Here is a 24,882-nt window from a genome sequence, read left to right as displayed (position 1 = left end):
ATACTACAGTACATTACTGCTCCAGAACCGAGTCTGTTCTTCACACGCCTACCCATTCTCCCTCTCCAGCAAATTACCATGTGAGAAACAATCAGAAAAAGAATCGCCTAACATCTCTGGACTATGATCGAGAGTAAAAGTCAATGTTGTTCTAGAAAACAACATTGTATCTGTTTGAAGCTTCAGATTTAGAGAAACATCTGATGTTATGACACACACATTAGCATCACGAATTCAGAACAGCAGCCCTGGGTAGAGTAGCTCCGAGAACTATGGCGTGTGGCCCTCAGCATGGCCAACTTGTCAGAGTCTCTGCTTCCCTGTCTAGACGGTGAAATAAATGATTCTTCACAAGAAGGAACTGCAACTATGAGTACTCACAAACAGCATATCCTGAAGCCACAAACATGATCGTTAATGCATATTCTGGTGCTGAAGCCTTGATCAGATACAACATCATATTTCACCATGCTCTACAATACTACTAGCAGAAGCAACAACGGCTATTCAGATATAGCAACTCCTTCTCTTGAAAATTTCGTTGTTTGTAAGAAGCCTGGGTAATTAAAACTGAAAAAAAGGACCTGTTGTGAACTAAGAGATTCAAATATCATACTAGGCAAATAGTATGACTGGGGGAGCAGGGAATAATCTAATATATCTATGCCACCTTGCACTGTGTATGAGTATGAATGGTAAGGTATCCAGAACTATTAAAACAAGATGATGAGGAGACACTCTCACCCCCTAAAAAGTCTGATAATTACTATCCTAATTAACAATTCTTCATCACCCTTCTTGTTGCTGTAATCTGCTGTTCTCACCAACAGCTGTTGGTACGGTCCCTGCAATTCTCCTACTTCACCTGGCTTTCACACAAGCATAGATTCTGCCACCACTTCTCCACCCTATCTGAAACAGGATGATGTTGTGTGTATCTCATCCATAATTGCATTCACATCACATTCAGGCAGCTGCGGAGGCTAATCACTGGAACAATTTTTCAACAATGACAGCGTGGCTCGCCACAGAGCCTAGGGTCAGGAAAAATCTTTCCTTACTTATGTACCTAATTTGTTCAAAACAACATGCAACAGCACATGACCTAACAGCACTCAGGATAAATCAAAGCAGTATGGTTCTTCAAACACTAGTAGTAAGCAATAGCTAGTGGACGAACATTGTAGCTCCTCCTCTTACTATACTGAAATAACATAAATAAGGCCTGGATCTTCAGGAGGCAGAGTTCAAGAATGTAACGATGCTTGTTATCAATGCTCTTATAATTGATAATGGGAATTAATAAAACTATTATTTCCTTGTCAATATAGACAAAAGGAAGACCACAACCATCAAAAGTATTTAAATCGGGAGAAAAGGATCATCAGGAAATTGACTTTTCCCTGCTATTTAATTTTAACACGTAACTTTTTTTTTAACAGCATAGATTTTAAGATTTGGAGCCTACGTCTTCTGTCTCAGACTCTTCCTTCATAAATCAGCTCATGCAGTTGCCAACGTTAACATTTCATAATCACCTAAGCCATTTTCAAAGGTACTTCCAGAAAAAGAGGGGGGGGGGGCAAGAAATTAATTCAACAGGTATAAATCTTGAATATGTGCCACCTCAAAACTCTTAAACCCTATCACCTTGCTTACAGGAACCAAAATCAAAAACTCGCCGTGGTTTTAGCAGGAACAGCGGTTTCCCAGCAGCTTCAGGAAACAGAGTGGTTACTTGCAATAGAAACAAAGGACGCCAGGTGGTTTGGGAAGTCACTTGTAAAAGCAGAAGGAAACAGCTCAGGGAGGGAAAGCAAAAAGGGAATGCAACGTTTCGCTGGGAACCGGAAATCAGCGCGAGGGGAGAAGAACACGAATGACTCCGTTCTGTCTTAGGGGCAGGAGCTTGCCGTCTTCGGCGGGGATTTCGGAGCACCCCGACCGTGCCGCAGTACCGGCAGCAGTAAGGAGCGGGGCTGCCCCTGCCCCTGCCCTGCCCCAGCAGCCGGGCGGCTTCGCCGCGGCCCAGGTGCGGGGCGGGCAGGGCCGTCGCGGGGCGGCCGCTAAGCGGGGGCCGGGCCGGGCGGCGGGAGGGCGGAGCGGGGAAGGGCTGCCCCCTCCCGAGCCACCGCAAGCCGCCGGCCTGTAACTTACCGCCCCGCGCCGCCTTTCTGCCTTTAGACCCCAGGGCGAAGATGAGGTGGGCCCGCTGCCCGGCAACCGCCCGGTAACGGCGGCGGGGCCACCGCCGGGGGGCTGCCAAACTGGAGCCAACCCCCGGGGGAGGAGGCGGCGCCTCCCCGAGGAAGGCGAAGCCCCGCGCCGCAGGCAGAACGCCCGCGGGGCCGGCCCGGCCCGGCCCCCCCGGCCCCGGCCCGGCCCCGGCCCCCCCCGCCGCCGCTTCTCCCGCCGGGGCGCCAGGCGCCAGCACCACGCGACTGGGAGCCGCCTCCCGCGCGGGCAGCCGGGCGGCCCCGCGCGCCTCCCGCCGCCCGGCCCCGCGTGCTCCCCACCTCGCGCGCCCGCTCCGCCGCCCCGCCTATTCCCCACCCCTCGCGGCGGCGCGAGAGGAGGAGGTGAGAGCACCGCCCTTCCCCGCGACAGCCGGAAGTGGCGTATGCGGAAGGAGCGGGCAGCCCGGGCTTCCGCATACAGAGCTGCTCGTCGCTGGGTGTTGGGAGTGGCCGTTAACGGCCGAGCGTGGCTGTCGCCACCGCTCCTGCGCCATGTTGCGCGGCCTGGGCAGCTGGCTGGGGCTGGAGCGGGCAGGCGAGGAGAAGCTGCTGTCGGCCGAGGAGAGGAGCAGCTCCGCGGAGGAGGAGGAGGAGGAGGCGGCGGCGGCGGCAGGCGCGGAGCCGGCCGTGCAGAGCTCGGAGCAGGTGGAGCTGCCGGTGGACTCGGAGGCGCTGCTCAGCCAGGCCAGGGGACTCGGCAGTGAGTGTCCAGCCCTCGCACGCCGGTGCTGGCGGGGAGAGCGGGGTGGAGGCGGCCCGGCACCGCCCGCCCCGCCCCGGGGCACACCCGCACCCGACCAGCAGGCGCCCATCGCGCTGCCCCTGCGGCTCCCCGCGGCCGGAGTACCCCCGCCGCCTCCGCTCCGCCCCGCCCCGGTACCCGGGGCCGCGGCGGAGAGGTGTGGGGCTCCTCCCACACACATCGCTGCGGGGGGGCCTTCATGCGACGACGAGGCTTGAGTAAAAGAAAAGCTTCGCATGTTGGAGGGGCGTGTCATGCCCGGGCGTCTTCACGCGGGGAGTGCTGCTATGGATCTTTTTTAAAAAAATAAAACGGTAGTCTTAGCAGCAAAATTCCCTTAACGTGCTGAGAGCAGGCTAGCGACCGGAGAAGAGAAGGTTGACCAGTTTAATGCACATTTAGGGTTTGGAGAGGTTACCAGTACTTATCATTGGAACATAAACCAAAGCCTTAATTGAACTACACAGTTACAGATAGGTTTTAAGATGAGTTAAGCATATTTATTCTCAGTTCAGCAAATGTGAAAGACAAATCGCTTTTCATGTAGATAGCTACAACTCCAATGTAGCTTGCATAGTGACGCAAAACGGGGAACACAAGCTTAAAGTGACCAGAATACTCTTTAAAAAAAAAAAAAACAAAAAAAAACCAACCAGCTCTGAAGCATATCTTTCCAGATCTAAATGGCAGTTCAGGTCAGTTTAGCTAGTATGGAAAATTATCTCGGTGAAGAAATGTTAAAAGTCATTCTTCCCTACCCTTTTTTTATTTTGAGTTTTCACATATCTTTTTTTTGCATCTCTTTTAAGTGATGTTTGTTAACTGCAATCTATGGCATGCATCACTACCATGTAGTTTTTCATGCAGCTTGTGCAGTCTCTTCCACAGTTCTGAAACAATCGAATGCAATTGCTAAAGCTGGAAATTTGGAAGTGACCTAATTCTGAAATTTGATCTTCATTTTTCTGCATTTCTGAGATTCTTTTTACATAGCAGTTAGTGACAATGAGAAATACTTGATTGAGTTGCTAACAGTTCTGTGCATTGTTAAAGGATGTTGCCTCACTGGAGAAAAAAGAACATCTTAAAAACTTGGATATTTAAAATATGAACCAAGTAAATGGCTGCAAATGTTCCTTTCAGTTATCATCTTTTTCAGAATTGTTACTAAACGAACAGCATTTCTCTAATTATCTATTCTGTTGTCACTGTGGAAGAAGTGATATACGCATATAGACTAACGTAATTAATGAATTGGTGTGGAGTTTCTGTGATTTTTTTTCATAGGAAAGTAATGGGTTTTGATTATTTTGTTGAACTTGTGTGATGAGGCAGGGCTGTAGTTTACTAGAGGTAAGAATTCTGCTTTACTATAGTAGATTCTTAGATAAAATTAATCCAAAGTACAGCTCCATGCTCGTTGCTAAAGTGTTTTCTTACTGGTGCTCTGAAATGCTGGATCAATGTCTGAAAGGTTAGTCTGAGATGGTTCTTTACTGTGCTTTGCCTTGGGCTATTTAAGCTGCAGCAGATTATTTGTGTAGTTTGGTCAAATACTTATCTGTTTGTTGTAAATGGATTCTAACCTGGTAGACACTCTGATTGTTCAGGAAGGAAAAAGGACTTTGAATTTTCAGGGGAAGAGTAAGTATTGACTGTTACAGATACAATTTGCTCTGGAAGTGAGAAGGTGGTTTAGTGATCCATGGATCCATTGTCTGTGACACCAGAGAAGATTGTGGTGGAAAGGCTTTTTGTAAGGATTTGGATGTCGCTGCTGTAACACATGATTAGTTTAGAAACATCTGCATGACTAACAACCAGGGTGGATGTGTGGAAAGACTCCCCTAGCACATAAATAATTTTACTGGTAAAACTGAAGCCTTACATATGTTATTTTTTGCTCATTATCACATCATTACAAAGGTTAGGAGAGTGTGTCAATGTGAACTAATAACAGAAATATTGCAAGATACATATTCTTAATACAGGCATAGATTTGTAAGAGGGAGGGAAGCCTTCCTGGTCGTTTGAAAGTGGAAGTGTTGCTTCTCCACCACTGATTCTATTTTTCTGAGGCTAAGTACCCCTTCTTACTGAGGTTTTACAAGTACCTTAGTTTAGAAGAATATTGGCCCTTAATGGAAATAAAAAGCATTTTGTTCTTCAGGCTGGTTCCAGGACTGGCCAAAACCACTTTGCCCAACAATACCAAAATGTTGCTGGACAGCAAATGTTTGGGCACCTTTTGCACCTAAAACAATTGCACATAAGAAGGTTTCCAGGGATACATAAAATGACCAATAAAAGTTGGTGGGGAGGAAACAATCCAGTAGGCTGTTGCTTCCTCTACTGTCATAAGGGGGACAGTATATATGTCTATATCTAAAGTGTAGAAGATTGTATTAAAAAAATGCCTACATGAAGCATGTGAGGGTTGTAAAGCCTTATAACAGACACGAAAGATGCTAGCAAGTACTTGAAGGAAGTTTGGTTGCCACCATTCTGTGGCTTATAAATGGAAGTTACGTATAAAGACCTGGCTTGCCTGAGGGCTGGCTAGACCTCTGCATTTGTCAGTATTGATTTGCTGATATCATTAAAGAGAGAATATTTCATACGGCACAAAGAACAGTCAGCTTTCCAAAAGGTGACATGAATGTTCCAAAGTAACTCATTCTACCAGTGGCTAACAACTGTGTGTTAAAACAACTCACATTTTTTTAGATGGTAAGGTTATTTCTTACCTTTCTAACATATAAGGAAACTGGAATTTTTTGTGACGTCTTGAGAAGGAAGGTGGGTTTTTGTTTGTTTGAAACAGAAGTGCTGGGTTTTTTTAAAATCCCCTGTATAAAAGTCAAAGTTGACTTTCTGGAATAACAAATACTCTTACCATCCCATGTGCTTTGCATTCTTACTAATGTCTCAAATATATCTTTGGTAGGTACTATGCAGTTTAGATCCACCATTACTACTTCTAACCCTAGAATTAGAATAGAATAGAACAGAACAGTTCATTTGGAAGGGACCTACAGTGATCATCTAGTCCAACTGCCTGACCACTTCAGGGCTGACTGAAAGTTAAAGCATGTTATTAAGGGCATTGTCCAAATGCCTCTTAAACACTTGACAGGCTTGGGGCATCAACTGCCTCTCTAGGAAGCCTGTTCCAGTGATTGACTACGCTCTTGGCAAAGATGTTTAATAATGTCAAGTCTGAGCGTCCCCTGACTGACGCAGCTTTGAGCCCTTCCCACATGTCCTGTCACTGGATCCCAGGGAGAAGATCCTCCCTCCAGAAGCACCTCCCTCTCCACTTCCCCTCCTCAGGAAGCTGTAGAGAGCGATGAGGTCACCCCTCAGCCTCCTTTTCTCCAAACTAGACAAACCCAGAGTCCTTAGCCGCTCCTCACAGGACTTTCCTTCCAGCCCTTTCGCCAGCTTTGCCCTCCTTTGGACACATTCAAGGACCTTCACATCATTCTTAAATGTTGGGGCCCAGAACTGCACACAGTACTCGAGGTGAGGCCGCACCAATGCTGAATGCCAGGGGACAATCACCTCTTTGACCGGCTGGCCATGCTGTGTTTGATGCACCCCAGGATGTGGTTTGCCCTCTTGGGCTGCCAGGGCACGCTGCTGACTCGTATTGAGCCTGCTGTCCACCAGCACCCCCAGATCCCTTTCTGCAGGGCTGCTCTCCAGCCACTCCTCCCCCAGTTTAGACTTGTGTCCGGCGTTACTCCATACCAGGTGCAGAATCCAGCATTTGGACTTGTTAAATTTCATCCCATTAATCATTGCCCAATGCTTCAATCTAGATCCCTCTGCAATTATTACATTATTATATTTACTATGGCACTTACTGACATTGTATCATCACATATACTGTAACTGTGAGATTAGAGTCATAATACACCTGTTCAAATGTAATAAAGTGCTTGTGACATTCATGTCATTATCTGAGAAATAAACAATACCAATGTTGTTTTAAGATCATTAGTCAATAAACTGATACTTAATGTTTCTGAAGGTTCCCGAGATACATCTTGCTGCTTGCAAGTTTGTTCTCCTTAATTAAAAACGAACAATACAAGGCAACTGTCCATGCTACATAGTTCTTTCCCTGCCACTTTTCTTCACTTCAGCACTGCTAATATAAAAAAATGCCAGTTAGTCTTTGAAAATATTTGTTACTGCTGTTCTGACACTGAACATCGTCAGAAAAATAAGCAAACAGGGCCACAGTGTTTCTCATGGAGCTAAAAAGAGGAAGACAATGCAAAATAGAAAAGGGCAAACATAAAGAGCAAGCTTCTATCTTAAGACTTGAAGGTATCTCAAGTGTTACTTGCCTAAAATTTTTCATGCATCTGCTGCCTTACTTCATGAGACTTTATTGTGCATGTTGATTTTCTTAAAAAAATATAATTCTGTTTTAATACTGCTGGTAAAGTTACTTTATTGCTTAATGTCTCTGGAATACTTAAATGAAATTAGGAAAGACACATTGCTTCAGAAAAGTCATTGGAAAGCTAGATTTCAATGACCATGAGGAATGTTTGATTTAGTAAACAAGGTTCAGGTATAAAAATTTGATTTACAGAACGTTGTGATCAAACATACAGTTTGATCGTCATCACTAAGGAATATGAACTAGAAAAGGATAAATAGGATTTTAGGAGTTCTTTGTAGGGTTAAGTGAATTTGAAGGAAGATTTCAAGTAGGTATCCAAATGTTTAAAGAGAAAGGAAAATCTAGTAAGACAACTGGGTGTAAAGAGATCTTTTTTCAGCTCTTTCTCTTCTCATCTGTGAAAGGTTACCTCTTCAATTTTGCCACTGCTGCTACAAAAAAGATATCTGAATCCGTTGCTGAAACAGCACATACGATAAAGAAGTCTGTAGAAGAAGGAAAAATCGACAGTATCATTGATAAGGTATTTTATTTCTAGATATTTGATCTGAAAGATCTGCTTGCTTACTGTTGTAATGTGTAGCAAATCTGGCATGTGATAACGTTTAAGCTGGCTTTAGGAATTCCATATTTCGAGAGCAGATATCTCCTGTCACGATAAATGATGTGACTGAAATATTTATTCAAGGTAGACATGCAAAAAAAATGGTCACTCTGCTTTACTGCACCTGTGTTCCATTCCTTCAGAATGTAGATACACTGGAGAAAGACCAGAAGAAAATATGAAAAATGCTGACATAGGAGGAAAGGTTGGAAGAGTTAGTAGAGACAGGCAGTTGGGAGATGACTGGGAGATGTGTGGGTTGGTTTTTTTCCCCTAGTTTATTTAGGTGGAAAGAGGAATGCCATAGCCTGTGCCTTAAATGTATCTCTGAAGCAAGATCCAGAATGATGTCAGCTTTGTAGATATGGTATACTAAGACACTAGAGCTATACAGGTATGGTTTTCATAAGACCCAGTGAGTTAATGGAAGAGCTTACTATTGTCCTATTCTTCCCATGCCCTCCCCCCACCCTTGTCACTTATCTCTTGCCTTCCCTGTTCCTGGCTGCCAGCTCCAGTTGCTTAACTTGTGCCAGCAAGTGTTCTTCCAGTGCTTTAAGTCATGAATTTGGCAGAAAGGGAAAAAAAAAAAAAAGCAAGGAAAAAAAAAGCAGCGATAAGTGCTGTGTAGTGTTCTGTGGTTTTTAGCAAGGGTAGCTTGGAAGGGAAAGGGAACTAGCCAAAACCAATCCAGCTGTAGTGGCACTGTGCATCCAGGAGTGTCAGATGTGGGAGATGCAGCCAGACCCCTCCTCCTGCTCCTGTCTCTCAAACACCCCTTCAGGGGAACTAATGTGTTTGCTTTTTTTTTTTTTTTTTTTTGGGGGGGGGGGGGTAAAATACAGTGAAATTCAGTTTCTTGATATAATTAGTTTTCATGTTGTCTTCCAAAGTAATAATCAAATGACACTTCTAAATTTCTGTTATGATTGAATTTTGTCTCCAGATTTCATTGATTTTTTTAGTGACAACTGTCTAGATGTAATAGCAGAGTTATATTTCCTACTACAGTATATTAGAGTCTAACATAATGTTGATCCACATCAAAAAGGAAAAATCGAGTAAGAAGGTTGTTTGGTAATTTAATACACAAATAGTATTGCTCATAAGAAACTGTACTAAGTACCTACAGCATATTTTATGCCTAAAATACAATTTTCTTTTTTCTGTGAATGCCTTCGAGTAATATGAATTCCCTGGTTTGACTAATAAGTTTACATAGGGGAGAAACAGATTATAGCTATATCATTGTAAAGCTTTTGTCTTAGACCATATAAATTATTTTAGTCTGGGTTATAATACTCTTTTGGTATTATAAATACCAAAAATTCATATAACTTACCACCAGGAGGAACAACAATGATCTATTTGTATAACAGGCACTACAGTAGTTCTCTCACTGATGTTAATCTTAAACTGAAATGGGGGGTTGTTGAAGGAAAAAAAAAATTACAGCAATTTATCAGGATTTAGCTTGAAGACTTGCATGCTTTTTGGCAACTTACTAAGCCATAGACCTCACTGCTTAAAATTTGTGTTTTGCGAGTGGTTTAAATAGTCCAGCTAATTAATTAATTAATTTAATTTCCATCTTCATGGTTTTTTGCCTCTGCTTTCAACTACAGAACAACATTTGCATTGTTACCTCTAGATTATGGCATACCGACTTCTGAGACCATTCTCCATTTTTTAATTCTAAATTCAACATAGGATACTTCTGAGCATGTTTTTTTTATGAAAATTTGTCAACAAAATAAATGGAGAAATGGTTTTATTTCAGCTGAGCAGACATTCTGCAAATCATACTTAATTTTAAAATTCTGATTTACTGCAATGGATATATTTCTTTGGCAACTCTTGAAACCAATTGTAAGGCCAAGGGTACCTTTAAGTGTTTAATGCTTTAAAAACATGTTTAAATAGGTCTAAACAGTTAGTCTATGTTGTCTGTATTTGATATGGTAAGGCGATACGTGTATATGCATAGTATGCTGATGTTCAAATTATCAGCTAGGATTTTCCTTCTTTTTTTTTTTTTTTTTTGTCCCCTGCACTTGATAAAACTATAAATACCATTTTGAAAGCATACACAATAGTTTAAACTTCTAAAGGCAAAATCAAATGTTTCAGTAAATGAACGTTACATTAAATACCTTTAATTAACTTACAAAAAGGGCCACCAGGGATATAAGAATATGATACTGCAGTGTATTTGAAAGCACTTTCAGAGTGAACATGAAACAAGAGGAGTGAATTTTTTTTTTCTTGTGATTCCCTAATTTTTATTTTAGACAATTATTGGAGATTTTCAGAAGGAACAGAAAAAATTTGTCCAAGAGCAGCAAACAAAAAAATCAGGTAACGTATGCTGGTTTTGATAATGCATAACATTACATAAACTAAAACTTGCTGGAAGCTGGATAACTGAGCTATATCTAAACCTAATCTGTCAAAACTCCATTTAATGAAACACATTATGGTGGAACTTAACATATATTGTGGTATAGGAAGATGACATTTTTAATTGAGGTTAGTGTTACATTATCTAGTTGGTTTAGATTTGCTTTTTTTAACCAACTTCAGCTTTATGAAATTAACTCAAAGATCACTGTGCTAGCAAAGCTGATCTCCTATTGTTTTGAATCTTAAGCCTGTATATTGAAAGCAGGCATGCTCATTACCTTTCTTTTGAGCTTTAGCAATTATGTTACATTTTCGTAATGAAATGAAAAACATGGGTTAGAGTTTGCGCTATAGTATTTAATTAGTTTCGCTGTAGGAGTTGCTCTGCTTACATTAAAGGCATAATTGCTCTTTTGCTTTCTCATAAATCATTTGCTTTATAATTATCTGTGATCTAAACCCTTTCAGTTATCCACCCATGTACTATTGACATCAGTGGATCTATTTGAGACTTTAAAATTAGCACAACTTTTTTTCTGTGTTGCGTTTCATCATTGGCTTTTATCTCTTTTAATGTGTTACCTGAATGCAATAATTCCTGACAATTTGAATAATTAGTGGCTCTATTGTTAATCTTGAAAATGTGTTAATCTTGAAAATGAGCTGGTTTTAAATGGATCATGATGAAATTTTTCATACTGTTTGTAGTTAATATGTTAGTCTGGTTTCTTCTTGCAAGACTACTTATGTGACTGTGTTGTCTGTGTTTCTATCTTTTTGTCTCTGTTAGTAAACTTTGGCATCTGTTATTATATTTCTAAAAGTTTCATGAAAATAGGTAGCTAGCTTGACAAAAGGAGTAACAGATGGCCTAACTGAAAGAAGCATTAGCATCAGGTGTGAATCCATGTGGGTGAAAGATCTTGCTGATGTCAGGGGCATAGGCAAATAAGTTAGTTTTATGTGCACAAGAATTATTTGTTAATTGTTACAGATGCATCATAATGTCTCTGTAGGCTGACTTTGCATTGACAGTGAAGAGATTAATAGATTTCTATACATCTACAACAGTGTATTTTCCTCTGTACAGCCTACAGAACTATTTTGGAAGTATCTGTGTAAATATATAAATCAGCTGAACTCGAGTATGCTTATTCAGTGTATAACAGGTTGTAATTTATAACAAATTTATAACTTTTTTTCTCCATCATTAAAGAATTGGTGTCTTCTGGGTGTTAGAAAATTAATACCATAGTAAATTATTTCAAAAACTTAATTTGGACAAAGTTTACATGTTTAAAGTGAACCTAGACATTTCTATTTGCAGGCAGCTTAACCAGTTAAACAGCACTACTTCAGTAACTATTCTGACTGAACAGACTGCAAAGAAATTTACAGTTTTAGTTGTACAATAACAGAAAGCAACTATTTTTTTTTTCTTTTTTAACCTCTGATAAGGAAAGATCCGTTCCTAGAGTTTCTCTCTTATGCCATCAGCTTAGTTTAGGAAAAAGGAACAATGAATTGGCTTACTGATATAAGTCTGCTTATTTTTGTGACATTATATGTTACTTTATGTAAGGTGTTTGGGTTTGGGGTTTTGGTTTGGTTTGGTTTTTTTTGAAAGTAATACACATGCAATTATTTTCTTCCTTTCAATAACAGAAGCAGCAGTGCCTCCTTGGGTAGACAGCAATGAAGAAGAGACAATTCAACAACAAATACTGGCCTTATCAGCAGTAAGTATTTCGTTTCCTGTAAGATTTGAAATTTTTCTGTTGGAGAGGTTAGAACTTCCTTTCTTCAAAGTAAGTTTGGCTGCCATTATTAAATTATGTGTTTTCAATATGCTTCTTTTAATGTGTCTGTCACTGCACTGATCATGTGCAAGAGTAAATAGTTCTTTCAGTGTCAACTTGAGCCAAAGTAGATCCCCAATATAATTTTTGATTTTTATAAAGACTTTACAGCTTTATGGTATGATAGAATTATGTGGGGAGCAGGATTGCTTTGCTGGTCTTGTGTGTGAAATACGATATCCTTTTTCTGATATCATTTAATAATCATAAATATGTTCTTCAAAGGATAAGCGAAATTTTCTGCGGGATCCTCCAGCAGGTGTGCAGTTTAATTTTGACTTTGATCAAATGTACCCTGTTGCAATGGTGATGTTACAAGAAGATGAACTTCTCAATAGGATGAGGTTTGATCTCGTTCCCAAACAGTAAGTAATTTCTTCTGGTAACTGTGTATGGTTGTACTTTCAATGTGTCTGTGTATCTGCTAATTTTGAACGCATGGAATATTGCATGTGCATTGTGGTTTAGCAATTAGAGGAAAGAACAGAGGTAGATCTGTTAGACATTCAGAACTAATGAGGACCTATTGACTTAAGTATGGGGGAGGCCTTACATTTTCACTTCCAGTGTGCTACATTAATTGAAAATCTTTTTCCCAAACAAAGATAAATGCAGCAACAAAAGTGTTCAGATCTATTGGTGTAACTGACACCCCAAAAAGGTTATTAGAGATAGTCAGAGGCCCCGTGGAGAAACGGTAAAAGAATGCATCACAAACCAGCAGCAATGCAAGCAAGAAAAACTGGTTTTGAATAGGCAATGGGAAAAGCTCTGTGTTTTGACTGCCTTCTTTCTAGTGGACCTAACTAAAAGATCGTAAGGTCTTTGTTCCAGCAGTTATGGCCTGTTCCAGTATGGCTTCTTCATCCCAGCTTTATTCCAGTGCTGTTCTCCTTCCTCGCCCAGTCCCAGGCTCTGCTCCTTAGCTTGTTTCATAGGTCAATGTTCTTGTTAAGTAGGAGTTCCCAACAGTAGTCTCTTGTCTGAGGATGGAAACAGGAAAGAAAACATCTTTCTACATGCACTTTTCTATCTTAAATCTCCTCCTTTTATAAGCATTCCCAGCTCCTTATTTTATTTACCCCCTTCCCTGCTGTTCTTTGTTGCTGTCGGTCCTAAAGCTCTGCCCATCTTCTAGGTCTTCATCAGATCTATCTCTGATGCTCTGTCTTCAGCATCTGGTCATGCTATCCTTGCCTATCCTAGCCCATTGTTTAGGGTTTTTTTTCTGTTCTTAGTCTCAGTAGTTGCTGTTTGCTTGAATGGGCAGAAAGGGTAACTTCACTCCTTTCTTTCTTTCTTTCTTTCTTTCGTGACCTACACACATTCCTTCCTTCCTTGCCATTTTCGGCTTCTCTTCCCTCTGGGTTAAAGTTGGGTCTTTTCTTGCTTGCTGGAGGATTATCAGAGGGAAAAGTTACCTAAGAAATGGGATAGTCTCCCGCTTATCAGAATTGGCAATTTCTGAGATGACAGTTTCTAGTTACTGAAGGTCCTGCAGACTTGCTGAAAGATGTGAAGATAGTGAAATAGTTATGCTGCAAAGTAGGTGTTGTGGTTTAACCCCAGCCGGCAACCAAGCACCACACAGCCACTCGCTCACTACCCCCCGGTGGGATGGGGGAGAGAATCAGAAGAGTAAAAGTCAGAAAACTCATGGGTTGAGATAAAGACAGTTTAACAGGTAAAGCAAAAGCCGCACACGCAAGCAAAGCAAAACAAGGAGTTCATTCACTGCTTCCCATTGGCATGCAGGTGTTCAGCCATCTCCAGGAAAGCAGGGCTCCATCATGCGTTACAGTTATTTGGGAAGACAAAACGCCATCACTCCAAATGTCCCCCCCCAGCCCCTTCCTCGTTCTTCCCCCAGCTTTATATGCTGAGCATGACATTGTATGGTGTGGAATATCCCTTTGGTCAGCTGGGGTCAGCTGTCCCAGCTGTGTCCCCTCCCAACTTCTTGTGCACCCCCAGCCTGCTCGCTGGTGGGGTGGGATGAGAGGCAGAAAAGGCCTTGACTCTGTGTAAGCCCTGCTCAGCAGTAACTAAAACATCCCTGTGTTATCAACACTGTTTTCAGCATGAATGCAAAACACAGCCCCATACTAGCTACTGTGAAGAAAAATAACTCTATCCCAGCCAAAACCAGCACACTAGGAATGTCTTCTGCCTATAGATCAGAGATATTCCAGTTTCACCTGAGGTCTAGGGAAAATGTAGGTGAATATAGTTTAACAATAATAGAAAGTTGGTTTTAGAGAGTAAGTGAAGAGAGTAGTGTTATTTGGCTTGTTGGGTTTGTTTACATAATTTGGCAAGAAAGATGGAATAGCGTAATATTGTTCCAAATTATGTATTGCTGCATGCTCTTAAGCTTTTTCTAAATAAATAACTATTATTATTATTACTACTACATTATATGTTCAAGTCCATTATAACTGTCTTGTAAGAGATCAAGTACTTCTGCTATGATGGATTTTTTTAAACTGTGACAATATCACAAATTTCTAAGCTTTTACTTAGAAGGCAGCTATGTCTACTCCCTTCCCCCCACGTATTTATTTTTATTTCATTGCTAGATGGTAAAAGGAACCACATTTCCCAATGTAGTAATCAAAATCTGTTTGTTCTCTCTAGCATAAAGGAGGAGGTGTTCTGGAGAAATTATTTCTACAGGGTGTCCCTCATTAAACAGTCTGCACAACTCACCGCACTTGCAGCTCAACAGCAAGCAGTAGGAAAAGAAGAGAACAAAAGCAGAGAAGAGGACAGTCAACTGAAAGGTGCGGAAAGGATTTGGTTTAGCCCAGCTCATCAAGTTAGTGTCATGCATACTGACTGTATACATCAGGTGACATCGAATTTTTATCCTGGATTTCCTATGCAGTCAGAGCTTCTCTCGTCATACTTGGTCTGTTTGTCCAGATGGGGGAAGAGGGGACTCCTAGGGCTTTTAAGCGGTTTTCCAGTTTCAGCCAACTTTGTCAGAAGAGTGGAAGTCTCAAGAGATGAAATTTTGTATTTGGCTTGTAACAGCTGAAGACCACTAGTGGTCTCTGGTGTGCTTTTTTTGTCTTGTCAGAAAGAAGCAGGAGGTACCTTTGGTTCACCTGATAAGACAACAGGTACTAGCCAACCCAGCCAGCTGGCATATGGTTTGCTTTTGGCTTTTGCTCAGGCCTCAGGCCAAACAAAGTTAGTGATACGGGGGTAGAATTACTCTGGTGATGGAGGCAGACACGCATGCAGGACACAGTGTATTATAGACATGGAGGAAGATGGGGACCAGGAGGCTACCTGGGATTCAACATTGAGATGAAAAAGCCACTTTAATGTAGGTGTCTTCAGTTACGCTGGACAGTTTATACAGATTATTCTTACTGACCCTCTTATGAACCATTGGGCGTCTTTGTCTGCATGCAAACAAATTCTGCAAGCAGGAATATATGCAGCTTAAAGAGTATAAAGCAGTTGCTGGCTAAGATACAAAAGATAACCAGTAGCTCATTAAATCTTAGCTTAAGCTAGGTAAGCTTACCGTCCCTGGTAAGACACCTGAATAATCTTGGCAGGCTGGGTAGGCATTAGGCAGAAGGAGAAAGCCTTCACTGCACTTTGGAACAGATTCTCATATCCCCAACATCAATAAATTGTCATCATCCACGAAATCCATTAATGCTGATGTCCTGTTGACACTGCCGGCCTGACTGACAACCAACTGATCACTGCCAAGTTGACTTCTTTTTCCCCCTTTTTCAGATATATCTTTCCATATTGGTATTTTTCCTCTTGAGTCCTTGCACTGCTAATGATCCCATCTTTCTAATCCCATCTCAGTTTCTAATTTCACTTTTCTTATCTTTTTACAGACTTTCAAACAGCTCTTTTGCACAGCTTGGTAATTTTCTGCACAGCCTGAGCTAAGGTTACTCAGCTGGACCTTGGCTCCTTGGACACAGGCAGCTGAACCTTGGGGTGAAGGGGAGGTTACAAGGGGAAGAAGTACAGAGCCAGGCTTGCATGTTACATAGAAGATACCTCTTCAAAAAGGACTGTAGTAGTTTCCTCAAGCTTTTTTTGTGTGTGTGCCTTTGCTGTCAGTTTGTCTCATTCTGTTTCTCATAGGTTCTGTTCAGAGTGCTCATGTGTTGGCACAGGCAAGGTCCCCATCTAGAATGAACAAAGTAGTTCCTCTGGGTTAAAATCCAAGCAATGCTGACAGGGCAGGTCACTCCAGAATCTACTTCAGACCAAGAGGCACCAGTTCTGACTTCTTTTATCCAGGACAATTTTCTGAGTCCCAATGGGCTATGTACAGTCAAACATTGCAGCATGTCCCCATGTTGAACAGCATGCTGTCAATCATAGAAACACTACTCATGCTATTTCAGGCTTTGTCAGCTTAAAAAAAACCACATGGTCTCACTTGAGCATATTACATGGAGCACAGAAGAGATCTAGGCCAAATCTATGCAAAGTGACCACAGGCCATGTGCTCTCCAGAAGGCATGCTAGCCTTTGAGGAGAGTAACTGTTGCCAGCACACACCAGTGGGCTGTGGGGACCGGGGTTCCCTCCCTGGGAAGATTGATGAAGACAGTATAGAAATAGCCCAATATGACACATGTGTTTACTATAATGATGTAATTCTTTTGCTCAGTATAGTTCAGAAGACTGCTTTAAGCAAAGGAGTGCAGGACTTGTGGTTTTTTCCCCTGTACCTTTAATTTAAAATATGTGCAGGTTAAAAAATGAAGTTGAGAATTACATGATAGTGAATCTTCCTACTGTTTCGTAGTTTTGTAAGCATGTTCTTTTCCATCTGTAGAAACAGAAGAGCAGTAGAGGAAATGTGATTATATGGAGAAACAACTGATCAGTTTTGTGGAAGCTGAGACTTAATTTTTTCATTGCGTAAAAGAACTGCTCTTAAATGTCCTACACTAACTCTTTCATCCTAACAGAAAGCTTTTGTCTTTACCTTTCAGTGCAGACTGTATTTAGGCTCGTTTCCTACTTACCTGTTCATGTCATATCACTTCTACACTCCCACCATATTCAGCTCCCATTTTTGTCATTTTCTATGAGCAAATTGTGTTTACTGTTACCCTGTGCAGGTGCCATCAACTCAGGAAATCAATGGGATTGTCATGACTTTGCACCTAACTGGCATCTAAATGTATTTATCTAATTTTCTTTCTTTCTTGGATTTCTTTATTGTTGTGATATTTTTTAAAATCTTTTTAGGTTTTCTGTTCCTCTGGGGTTTTTATTACACCAACTGATAGGATTGTATTATAGACTATTAAAAGCAGTCACCATCTTCTCTGGTTTCTCTAGTGCCTCACAGTAGATCTTTGAGTATTGGATCCTTTCATTTGCTACTGCATTTAGTCCTTTGTGTAGAGGAAAAGGTTGCTTTTGGAAAGATTAGAACATAAATTCTGCCAAAAGATATTTTCTTCACTGTTGTTTATAAGCTTATTCTCTGTGAAGTCTGTTTTCTATCGGTATGCTTCCCCTTTCCAATGAGCTTTTTATTTGATTTCTGTTTCTGCATATCATTGCTTCAGTAAACCAATTTCAGAAAAAAAGAAAGCTGACACCGTTGTGGCTGATCGGCTAGTCAAATAGAAGTTACTGTGTCATTAATTACAGTGCTAAAGGTTTCCTTTATACAACCTAAAGATGTAGTTAAATAGGCAGTCTTAAACTGTAAGTTCCTAGAGCAGCATAACCTCCTTTTTTTTTTTTTTTTTTTTTTCTTTTAACAGTACAGTGCTCACATTTGCCAAGCTATGGCTGTTTTAATTGAAGCATCTCAGCTCTACAGGAGAGATGGCAACTGACCCTATGGAACAAAACTGTTATCTTTGAGTCATCCAAACCCTTGGAAATTGCCAGTCAAAGAGAAAGTTGCTGGGTAGTACCCAAAGAGTCACTCTAGTAAAATTACCATTGTGACTGAAAACAAAACATACCTTCATTTAAGAAAAACAAAAAACGCAAAAAAAATAAAACAAAAACCCTGTCTTTTGGCCTGTTGCAGATCTCCTACAATTCACAAGACCGGTATAGGTTATACAGTTAAATTTACTGTCCTAATGACTGTATATTCTGTAATGGCAAAGACACATTTACCAGACTCTAGTAAATACATGTTTGTTTTGATTTGAAAATTGCATAAATTTGGGAAGCTCTGAATCATCTGTGTTATTGTTTATTTAAATAACCTTTCTGAAGGTTAGATTCCCTAATTGGAGGCTAAAACTGAGAGTAATTTCCTGTTGGTAACTTCATAATGTTCACAGTTTCTTCTTAAAGCTGACTGACGTCTATAAAATAGAATTAATTGCCTTCTGTTTTTATCTCTCTCTGTCCCTTCCTTACCTGCTGTTTTCACAAAGTTAAATTAGTGTGGTTGACGTGAAAGGAAAAAAGAAGGGGCAAATGGAAGACATTCCATGTTCTAGTGTACAGAGTATGTAAGATCTATAACAAAATGCGAAGTTCTAGTCCTTCTCCAGGTATGAGTAACTACTTACTTGGGAGTGAAGTTACCTCAGGGGCAGAGGGCACATCAGCAGTGAAAGAGATGATGCCAGGCCAGTAGATCCAGAACAGTGCTAATGGTATGTTAGTCACGTCAGACTTGTGCATCGCCCAGTGCCCTCCTGCACGGTGCTTTGGGCACTCGGTGCTGAACAGCGAAGAGTTAGTGCTGTGTTCTACAGCCTCCCTGAGCAGGGAGCGCTGGAGCCTCTTTAGCTGTGGTGTTGGGTGCAATAACAGATCCTCTGAAGATTGGGAAGGGGAAGGAAGAGAGAGGATGGGACAGAGCAGTGGGTGTTGAGTAGATGAGCTGTATAAGCAGTGACAGCTACCAGTTAGGGAATTCTTTTAATTAGAGCTGATCTTAATTTTAAAAATTAAAAACCTGAAAAAATTCCCCCTTCAGAAATTGCTGAGTAAGCAGGAAGGGTCCATCTGGGCATACTGCAGTAAGCAGAGCTGCAAGCTCAGAGCTGCTTTGCATGTTTAAACAAACAGAACTGCTAAGCGAGCACTCCATCACTACCACAACCTGCCCAGTATGTTAATTGTTCTTGCAGCCACCTGGCTCTTTGTTGTGACTCCTCTACCCTGCTAGTTGCATGAGGAGGAAAGCTGGGGTGTTCCTTTATCTGCCCAGAAAAAAGATCTGTCCTTGCTTGTAAACAATCATCTTCCTAGCACCATGCTGCTAAATACAGAATGCACGGTGAGTTTTCTTAGGAAATTGGGAACAGCTTCTAGGGTTTATCTTTTTCAGTGACTTCCTTTGCCTGTGTGAAGGAAGGCAAGGCTGCAGAGCACTCTTCTTGTACGCATTTAGGGGTGTGTATACAGTATACCTAAGAGCTAACTAGTGCCCATGTCAGTAGTAGTACCCAGCCAGGAGAGTTTGGGAACTTCTATGATAGGCAGTAACTGGATTTCATGACCAAGTCTACACCTTTGTAACTTTAAAGATCTTGTGACATGTGCAATCTGTAAGTGTTTTATAGAAGACAGTCTTTCAGATTTCCAGCTGTTCCTATTTATGTAGTTCTTCAGATCATTTTGAGGGGCAGAGGGGTTCCTGTGATTTAACTTTGGAGTCATAATGAAGAAATGGTTTGCTAAATTTGCCTGCCTTAATTAAGAATAGAAAAATGCTTCTCTTCCGTTTTGTTGTTGCAGATGCTTCACCTATGGCTGAATTCAGCCTTTAACCACCAAGATTCCTTAAAACTTACAATATTTCCTTGTACATTAAATAGCTATGCAGATTAAATGAGATCTTTATATATTTAAATGTAATCTACCTTTTTTTTCCCTCAATAGAAACAGTACGACCAAAAACACCACCTGTTACAATAAAGCCTCAAATAAAATCGCAAGAGGTAAAAATGCTGTTATATTTTATCTGGTATTTAGTATGTGAAACTGTTACTTAGTAGGTAATTATGCATCCCTTTGAGTAAGCTGTGCTATGAAACCATAATAATATAATATCTGACAGTCCTAATCTGCTGCTGTTCTGCTGTAATATTAATTTTTACTGCATACACTTTAAACTCATTTTCAGTAGAAAGAACAGTAGTTTGTCTGAAGAATATTTTCATTAGTAGCCTGCACATTATAATAAAACATGTTTTTACTCTGAAGAGTGACATTTCCAAAATGTTTGGAGTAGGTTTGCATTGTATTTAGATGCGAGGGATACCTTCATAAAAATACATTCCTGTGCCATGTTCTGTCCATCTCTTCGGCAGTTGTCAGGCTTAAGTATCAGAAATCTAAATGATACATTGCAATAGCAACATTATTTTATTGCAGTGGCAAGAAGGGTTTTGCTTGATACTGCAAGAACCTTTAACTTAGACACGTGATGACCCTTGTTCATTTCTGGATAGTAAAATCAGTGCCAGAGAACACTCTTGGCAGAAGCAGAGCTGTGCATTCCCTTGCCAGTAATATGCAATGGACTAAATTAAGCTAGAAAGATTTCCAAAGAACAGTCCTCTCTTAATCTTATTTGTGTGTAGAAAACTGTTTCTGAATTGTGGTCAAAATTTAATATTAGTCTTAGGTACTCTTCTAAATTACTTATGAGTTTATTATTGTTTTTAAGATGACAAAACCAGCATAATTAAAGTTGTTAAGAGAACACAAAAAGGAGCCTAGGATGAAAAGCAGATCATTTTCAATATAACTAACATTTTTGTCTGTACAAAAATACTCTTAAAGAAAAATAGTTGTCAGAGTAATGCTTTTGGTTTGTTTTTTTCACTGACTCTATCTAAAAGGCAGTCAGTCACATGAGTGGAAGTATGTATCGGTGACATTTTTTTCCCCTTTTTGGATAAGCTTATACAAAACTGTCTTATTGCAGGATGAGGAAGAGATTTCCACAAGTCCTGGTGTATCAGAATTTGTGAGTGATGCTTTTGATGCCTGTAACCTGAATCAGGAAGACCTAAGAAAAGAAATGGAACAACTGGTGCTAGACAAAAAGAGAGAAGAAACTTCAGTAGTAGAAGGTAAAGCTATTATTACCTTCTGTGTCTTAAATACAGTAATTCTAAGATAGGAGGATTTTTTTAAAAAAAAATTGTAATTCAATTTAGGAAAGTAGATTTGTGACCATTTTTCAAAGTGTATGAAATGACCTGCAATGAAATATTGCAGAAATTAATGGTAATTCTTACCATAGTCAAACCGTGTCTTAGCTGTGAGGAGTTTAAATCCAAAGAACCTAACAATTTGTAGGTGGCTCTTTTACAGAAGTGACAGTGGAGTATTTTTTTCCGCCTACTCCTCCTTTCCCTGCCTTCTCTTTCATAGGTCCTTATGTGTATTAATTTTTCTTTCTTTAATTGACATCCTTGTAGGTACAGTACAGTATTTGGAAGTCAGGCTATGTTTTCTTCTTGCAACACCAGCTAAAACGGCAGTATTTGCACGAGACTGAGCTTGCAGATGCCTCTGCTGTAGATGTTTACATGCATTTGGAACAGTTAAAATTTAACAAAATAGCTTTGAGAATGATGAGAAGAAATAAAGTGGGGCTTATACTTAATTCAGAAGAACTAATGTGGGTGTAAAACAATGTGATGATGTGACTCTGGCCATACACAATGAACTATTTACTATGAAGACACTTGTAAATGTAGATGCTTATCATAACACAGTTTTCAGAATTCATCTTACAACGTATTTTGGATGTTGCTGAAACCTTGTTTTCCAAAATTGTTATTTTTTGCAATACATAGCCAAGCTTGAGGAATTCCTAAAAGTAATACCAGTTCCTTGCATCTAGCTTTTTAATGGAAGTGTTTCAGTAAGTCATTAATGTGTAATTTGTTCAGAGAAATCTCAGCTGGCCTTACTGACTTGGGACTATGGAATTACATACCTTCATTATCTAGGCTGAAGTACTACCCAACATGTAACACATCAAACACCCATCTCCTCCCCCATACTCTTGCATATGATAGGTAGAGCTAATTAAACCAGAGATTAACAACACAGGAATGCCTTCTGACTCATTTTTTGCCCTGGAGTATGAAATATGATTACCTTTAACCCTGATTAAATGAGCTTGCCTAGCTACAAATATCAGTGAGGAAAATACCTGCTGCTTTTTTTAAATTATCCACAGTATTTGATCTTGATTCCCCTCCCTCCCCATAACAGTATATGCAACAAACTTACGAACTTCATTTTTTTTCCAGAGTTTTAGACATACAAAGGGAGATTCAGTTGATAGTAGACTGAAAGATTGTAGGAAATGAGCTTGCAAAGGGACGCTTGTACAACTAAGCTGCATGTTTGCTTTTTATATCTTTATAATAGTATGCACCTAGGAATATACTCTTGTATATTAATTAATTCCTATCTGTGGTCAATAAGAAGATGGAATTTCTGACCTTGAAGTTTTTTTAGTTTTTAAGGAGAATTGTCCATGAAGTTTGGGGGCTATAAGAGAGATTCAGTGCAAATTCATCTAGTTTTATATAAATAAGCAACATTCTATATTATCAATTTAATTCTTACACATCATTTATCTCTTGTAGAAGAAACTGCTGATTGGGAAAAGGAATTACAACAAGAGCTTCAAGAGTATGAGGTGGTGACAGAATCAGAAAAGCGTGATGAAAACTGGGATAAAGAAATAGAAGAAATGCTGCAAGAAGAAAATTAAGCGTTTTCACAAAATCACTATAACCGTAAGCTTTTTTTGAGGACTGACATCGATTTCTGCTTTCATATTTTGCTTACGAAAGACCTTCGAAAGACTTAAAAGAATCTAAAATTGTTATAATTCCATATGGGGATACAACCATTATTTCTGTTCTTTCTGTGAGCAGTTTCTGAACTTCTACATTCTTCAAAAAAAAAAAAAAAAAAAAAAAAAAGAGGAGACAGACACTGCAGGTTATATGTCATAATTAAAAGTGATAACATTATTGCATGAAGCAACAGTTTAGTTTGAGGCATTTTTAGGTTGTCAAGAAGCTCTGCAAAGAGATTTCTAAATCTAAGAATCTCAAATTGTTTGTCTGCAGCCTTCTGTTTGGGATGTAAAAATGGATGTTGTAAGTAACTTAGTCCTTGAAAATAACTCTGTCATCACATTTGCACTCTGATTCTTGTATAATCTGTAAATGTGTACTATTTTTAAAGTGCTTGTAGCGAATAGCTTTCATGTGTATTTAACTTCCTTAATGTATGTAGCCAAAGAATTTATAGAAAACCCTATCGAGTAACTTCCAGTAATTTCTTATAAAAAATACTAATTCAGAATCCAAAAGAAGTACTGATTAATTATTGATCAGATACGATTAAGTGGCAAACATTTAAGCATTTAAATAAGAACAGTTATCAACTGCTTGAATTAAACCGTTGTTTTTGTTAAATCATTATATTAAGATACTGCCTTTCCCCACAGAGAGAAATGGTTTCATGCATTCTTTCTTCAGAAGACTGTTATGTTTCCATTTAATTTTGCTGTCTGAGTGAGAGCAAATTAAACGTTTTTCTTTGTTTTAAGGGCTGAAACATTTATGTAAAAACTTCAGCTGGTTTGGACATCTTTATTAAATACTGTAGATATGTATAAAATTGGCTCATTTATTTGGACAGAGGGCAGAGTGAGGAGCAAACGTATTTCAGACTTACACAAATTTCAAAAATATACTTTGTCACAGTGCTTAAGACATGGGATTTAAATAAAAACCAGTTTTCTTTAAAAGATTTTTTTTTGATTCTTCGTAGGCATCCGGATGTTTTGTAGTTAACTGTTAACTGTAAGAAAGGACTATTTAAAATTGTCTATATTAGCAACTTGGACAGAAAGCCCTCCTGTATTTCTCATCACGGAAAATGAATTGTTTTAAACCTGCACAAATTTGGCTTCTCAAAGTAGTTTCTTTGTTACCACACACTTTCTGAACTACAAATCATCTTAAGCATGATTTGTATTTTTATAGTGTTTTTCCCTTTTAGTTAACAGATGCAAGAAAAGTTGTGGTAAATAAGAGATACTCTAGGAGCTTTTTATATCAGTGATTAATTAAAGGCCACAAAAGTTAAATCTGTTATGCTCATAAAAATCAGACTATTCAAAGAGTAATGTTTACTCTTGACAAATACAACTGCTCACAGATTTAAGCTGGAGACATTAGGATCTGTCTGCTGTACAGTTTGGCATGGCACCTTCTAAAAAGACGGGCAGTTCTATCCCAATAGTGGCTAATCTTCCCTGGATGACTCGGAGCTCAAAATCACTGCTCCAAATGCCCGCTTTCTTAAAAACCAGCCTGATCATTCCTAGTGTTTTCAGCTATATGACAAGCTTATTTGCATGGGGTTTGTACATCAAGCCTCATCTTTCTTTTCGTGTAAGCATAGCCTATATAATGGTTATAGATATTAAACTCCATTTTTCATAAAAGATGGCTCCTACATAGAAAACCTTAGCTTTCCAAGTATCATGAAAAGCAAGTAAGTCTAAAAAAAACCCCTGCTGTTTAAATTTGCATTTAAAAAGGCCAGTAATGTAGCAAGGCTTAATGTGACTTGAGCTCTGA

General features: G+C 39.8%; 1 protein-coding gene across 2 annotated transcripts; it reads left to right on the top strand.

Moving 5' to 3' along the window:
• The first annotated feature begins 2,729 nt into the window (after nt 1–2,729).
• On the top strand, nt 2,730–24,464 carry SYAP1 (synapse associated protein 1). 2 transcript variants are annotated; one of them, XM_075706311.1, is made up of 9 exons: nt 2,730–2,937; nt 7,804–7,922; nt 10,295–10,361; nt 12,072–12,145; nt 12,491–12,630; nt 14,903–15,048; nt 20,132–20,190; nt 21,183–21,330; nt 22,867–24,464. In XM_075706311.1, exons 1-9 carry the CDS (start codon nt 2,730–2,732, stop codon nt 22,992–22,994), a joined length of 1,089 nt encoding a protein of 362 aa, XP_075562426.1. In that variant the 3' UTR covers nt 22,995–24,464. The 2 variants fall into 2 exon arrangements, with proteins under 2 accessions (XP_075562426.1, XP_075562432.1); XM_075706317.1 differs by lacking the exon at nt 2,730–2,937 and adding an exon at nt 3,626–4,453.
• Nucleotides 24,465–24,882: the final 418 nt, after the last annotated feature.

This window comes from Pelecanus crispus, chromosome 1 (assembly GCF_030463565.1).
Source record: "Pelecanus crispus isolate bPelCri1 chromosome 1, bPelCri1.pri, whole genome shotgun sequence".
Taxonomy (NCBI): Eukaryota; Metazoa; Chordata; class Aves; order Pelecaniformes; family Pelecanidae; genus Pelecanus; species Pelecanus crispus.
This window is presented reverse-complemented; position numbering and strand designations above follow the sequence as displayed.

Bases quoted from the DNA above. Each gene is read 5' to 3' on its own strand.
- SYAP1 (XM_075706311.1), top strand. From the start codon at position 2,730: ATGTTGCGCGGCCTGGGCAGCTGGCTGGGGCTGGAGCGGGCAGGCGAG. The intron at 10,362-12,071 runs GTAACGTATGCT...TTTCAATAACAG, and splicing joins GCAGCAAACAAAAAAATCAG to AAGCAGCAGTGCCTCCTTGG. The intron at 12,631-14,902 runs GTAAGTAATTTC...TGTTCTCTCTAG, and splicing joins TTTGATCTCGTTCCCAAACA to CATAAAGGAGGAGGTGTTCT.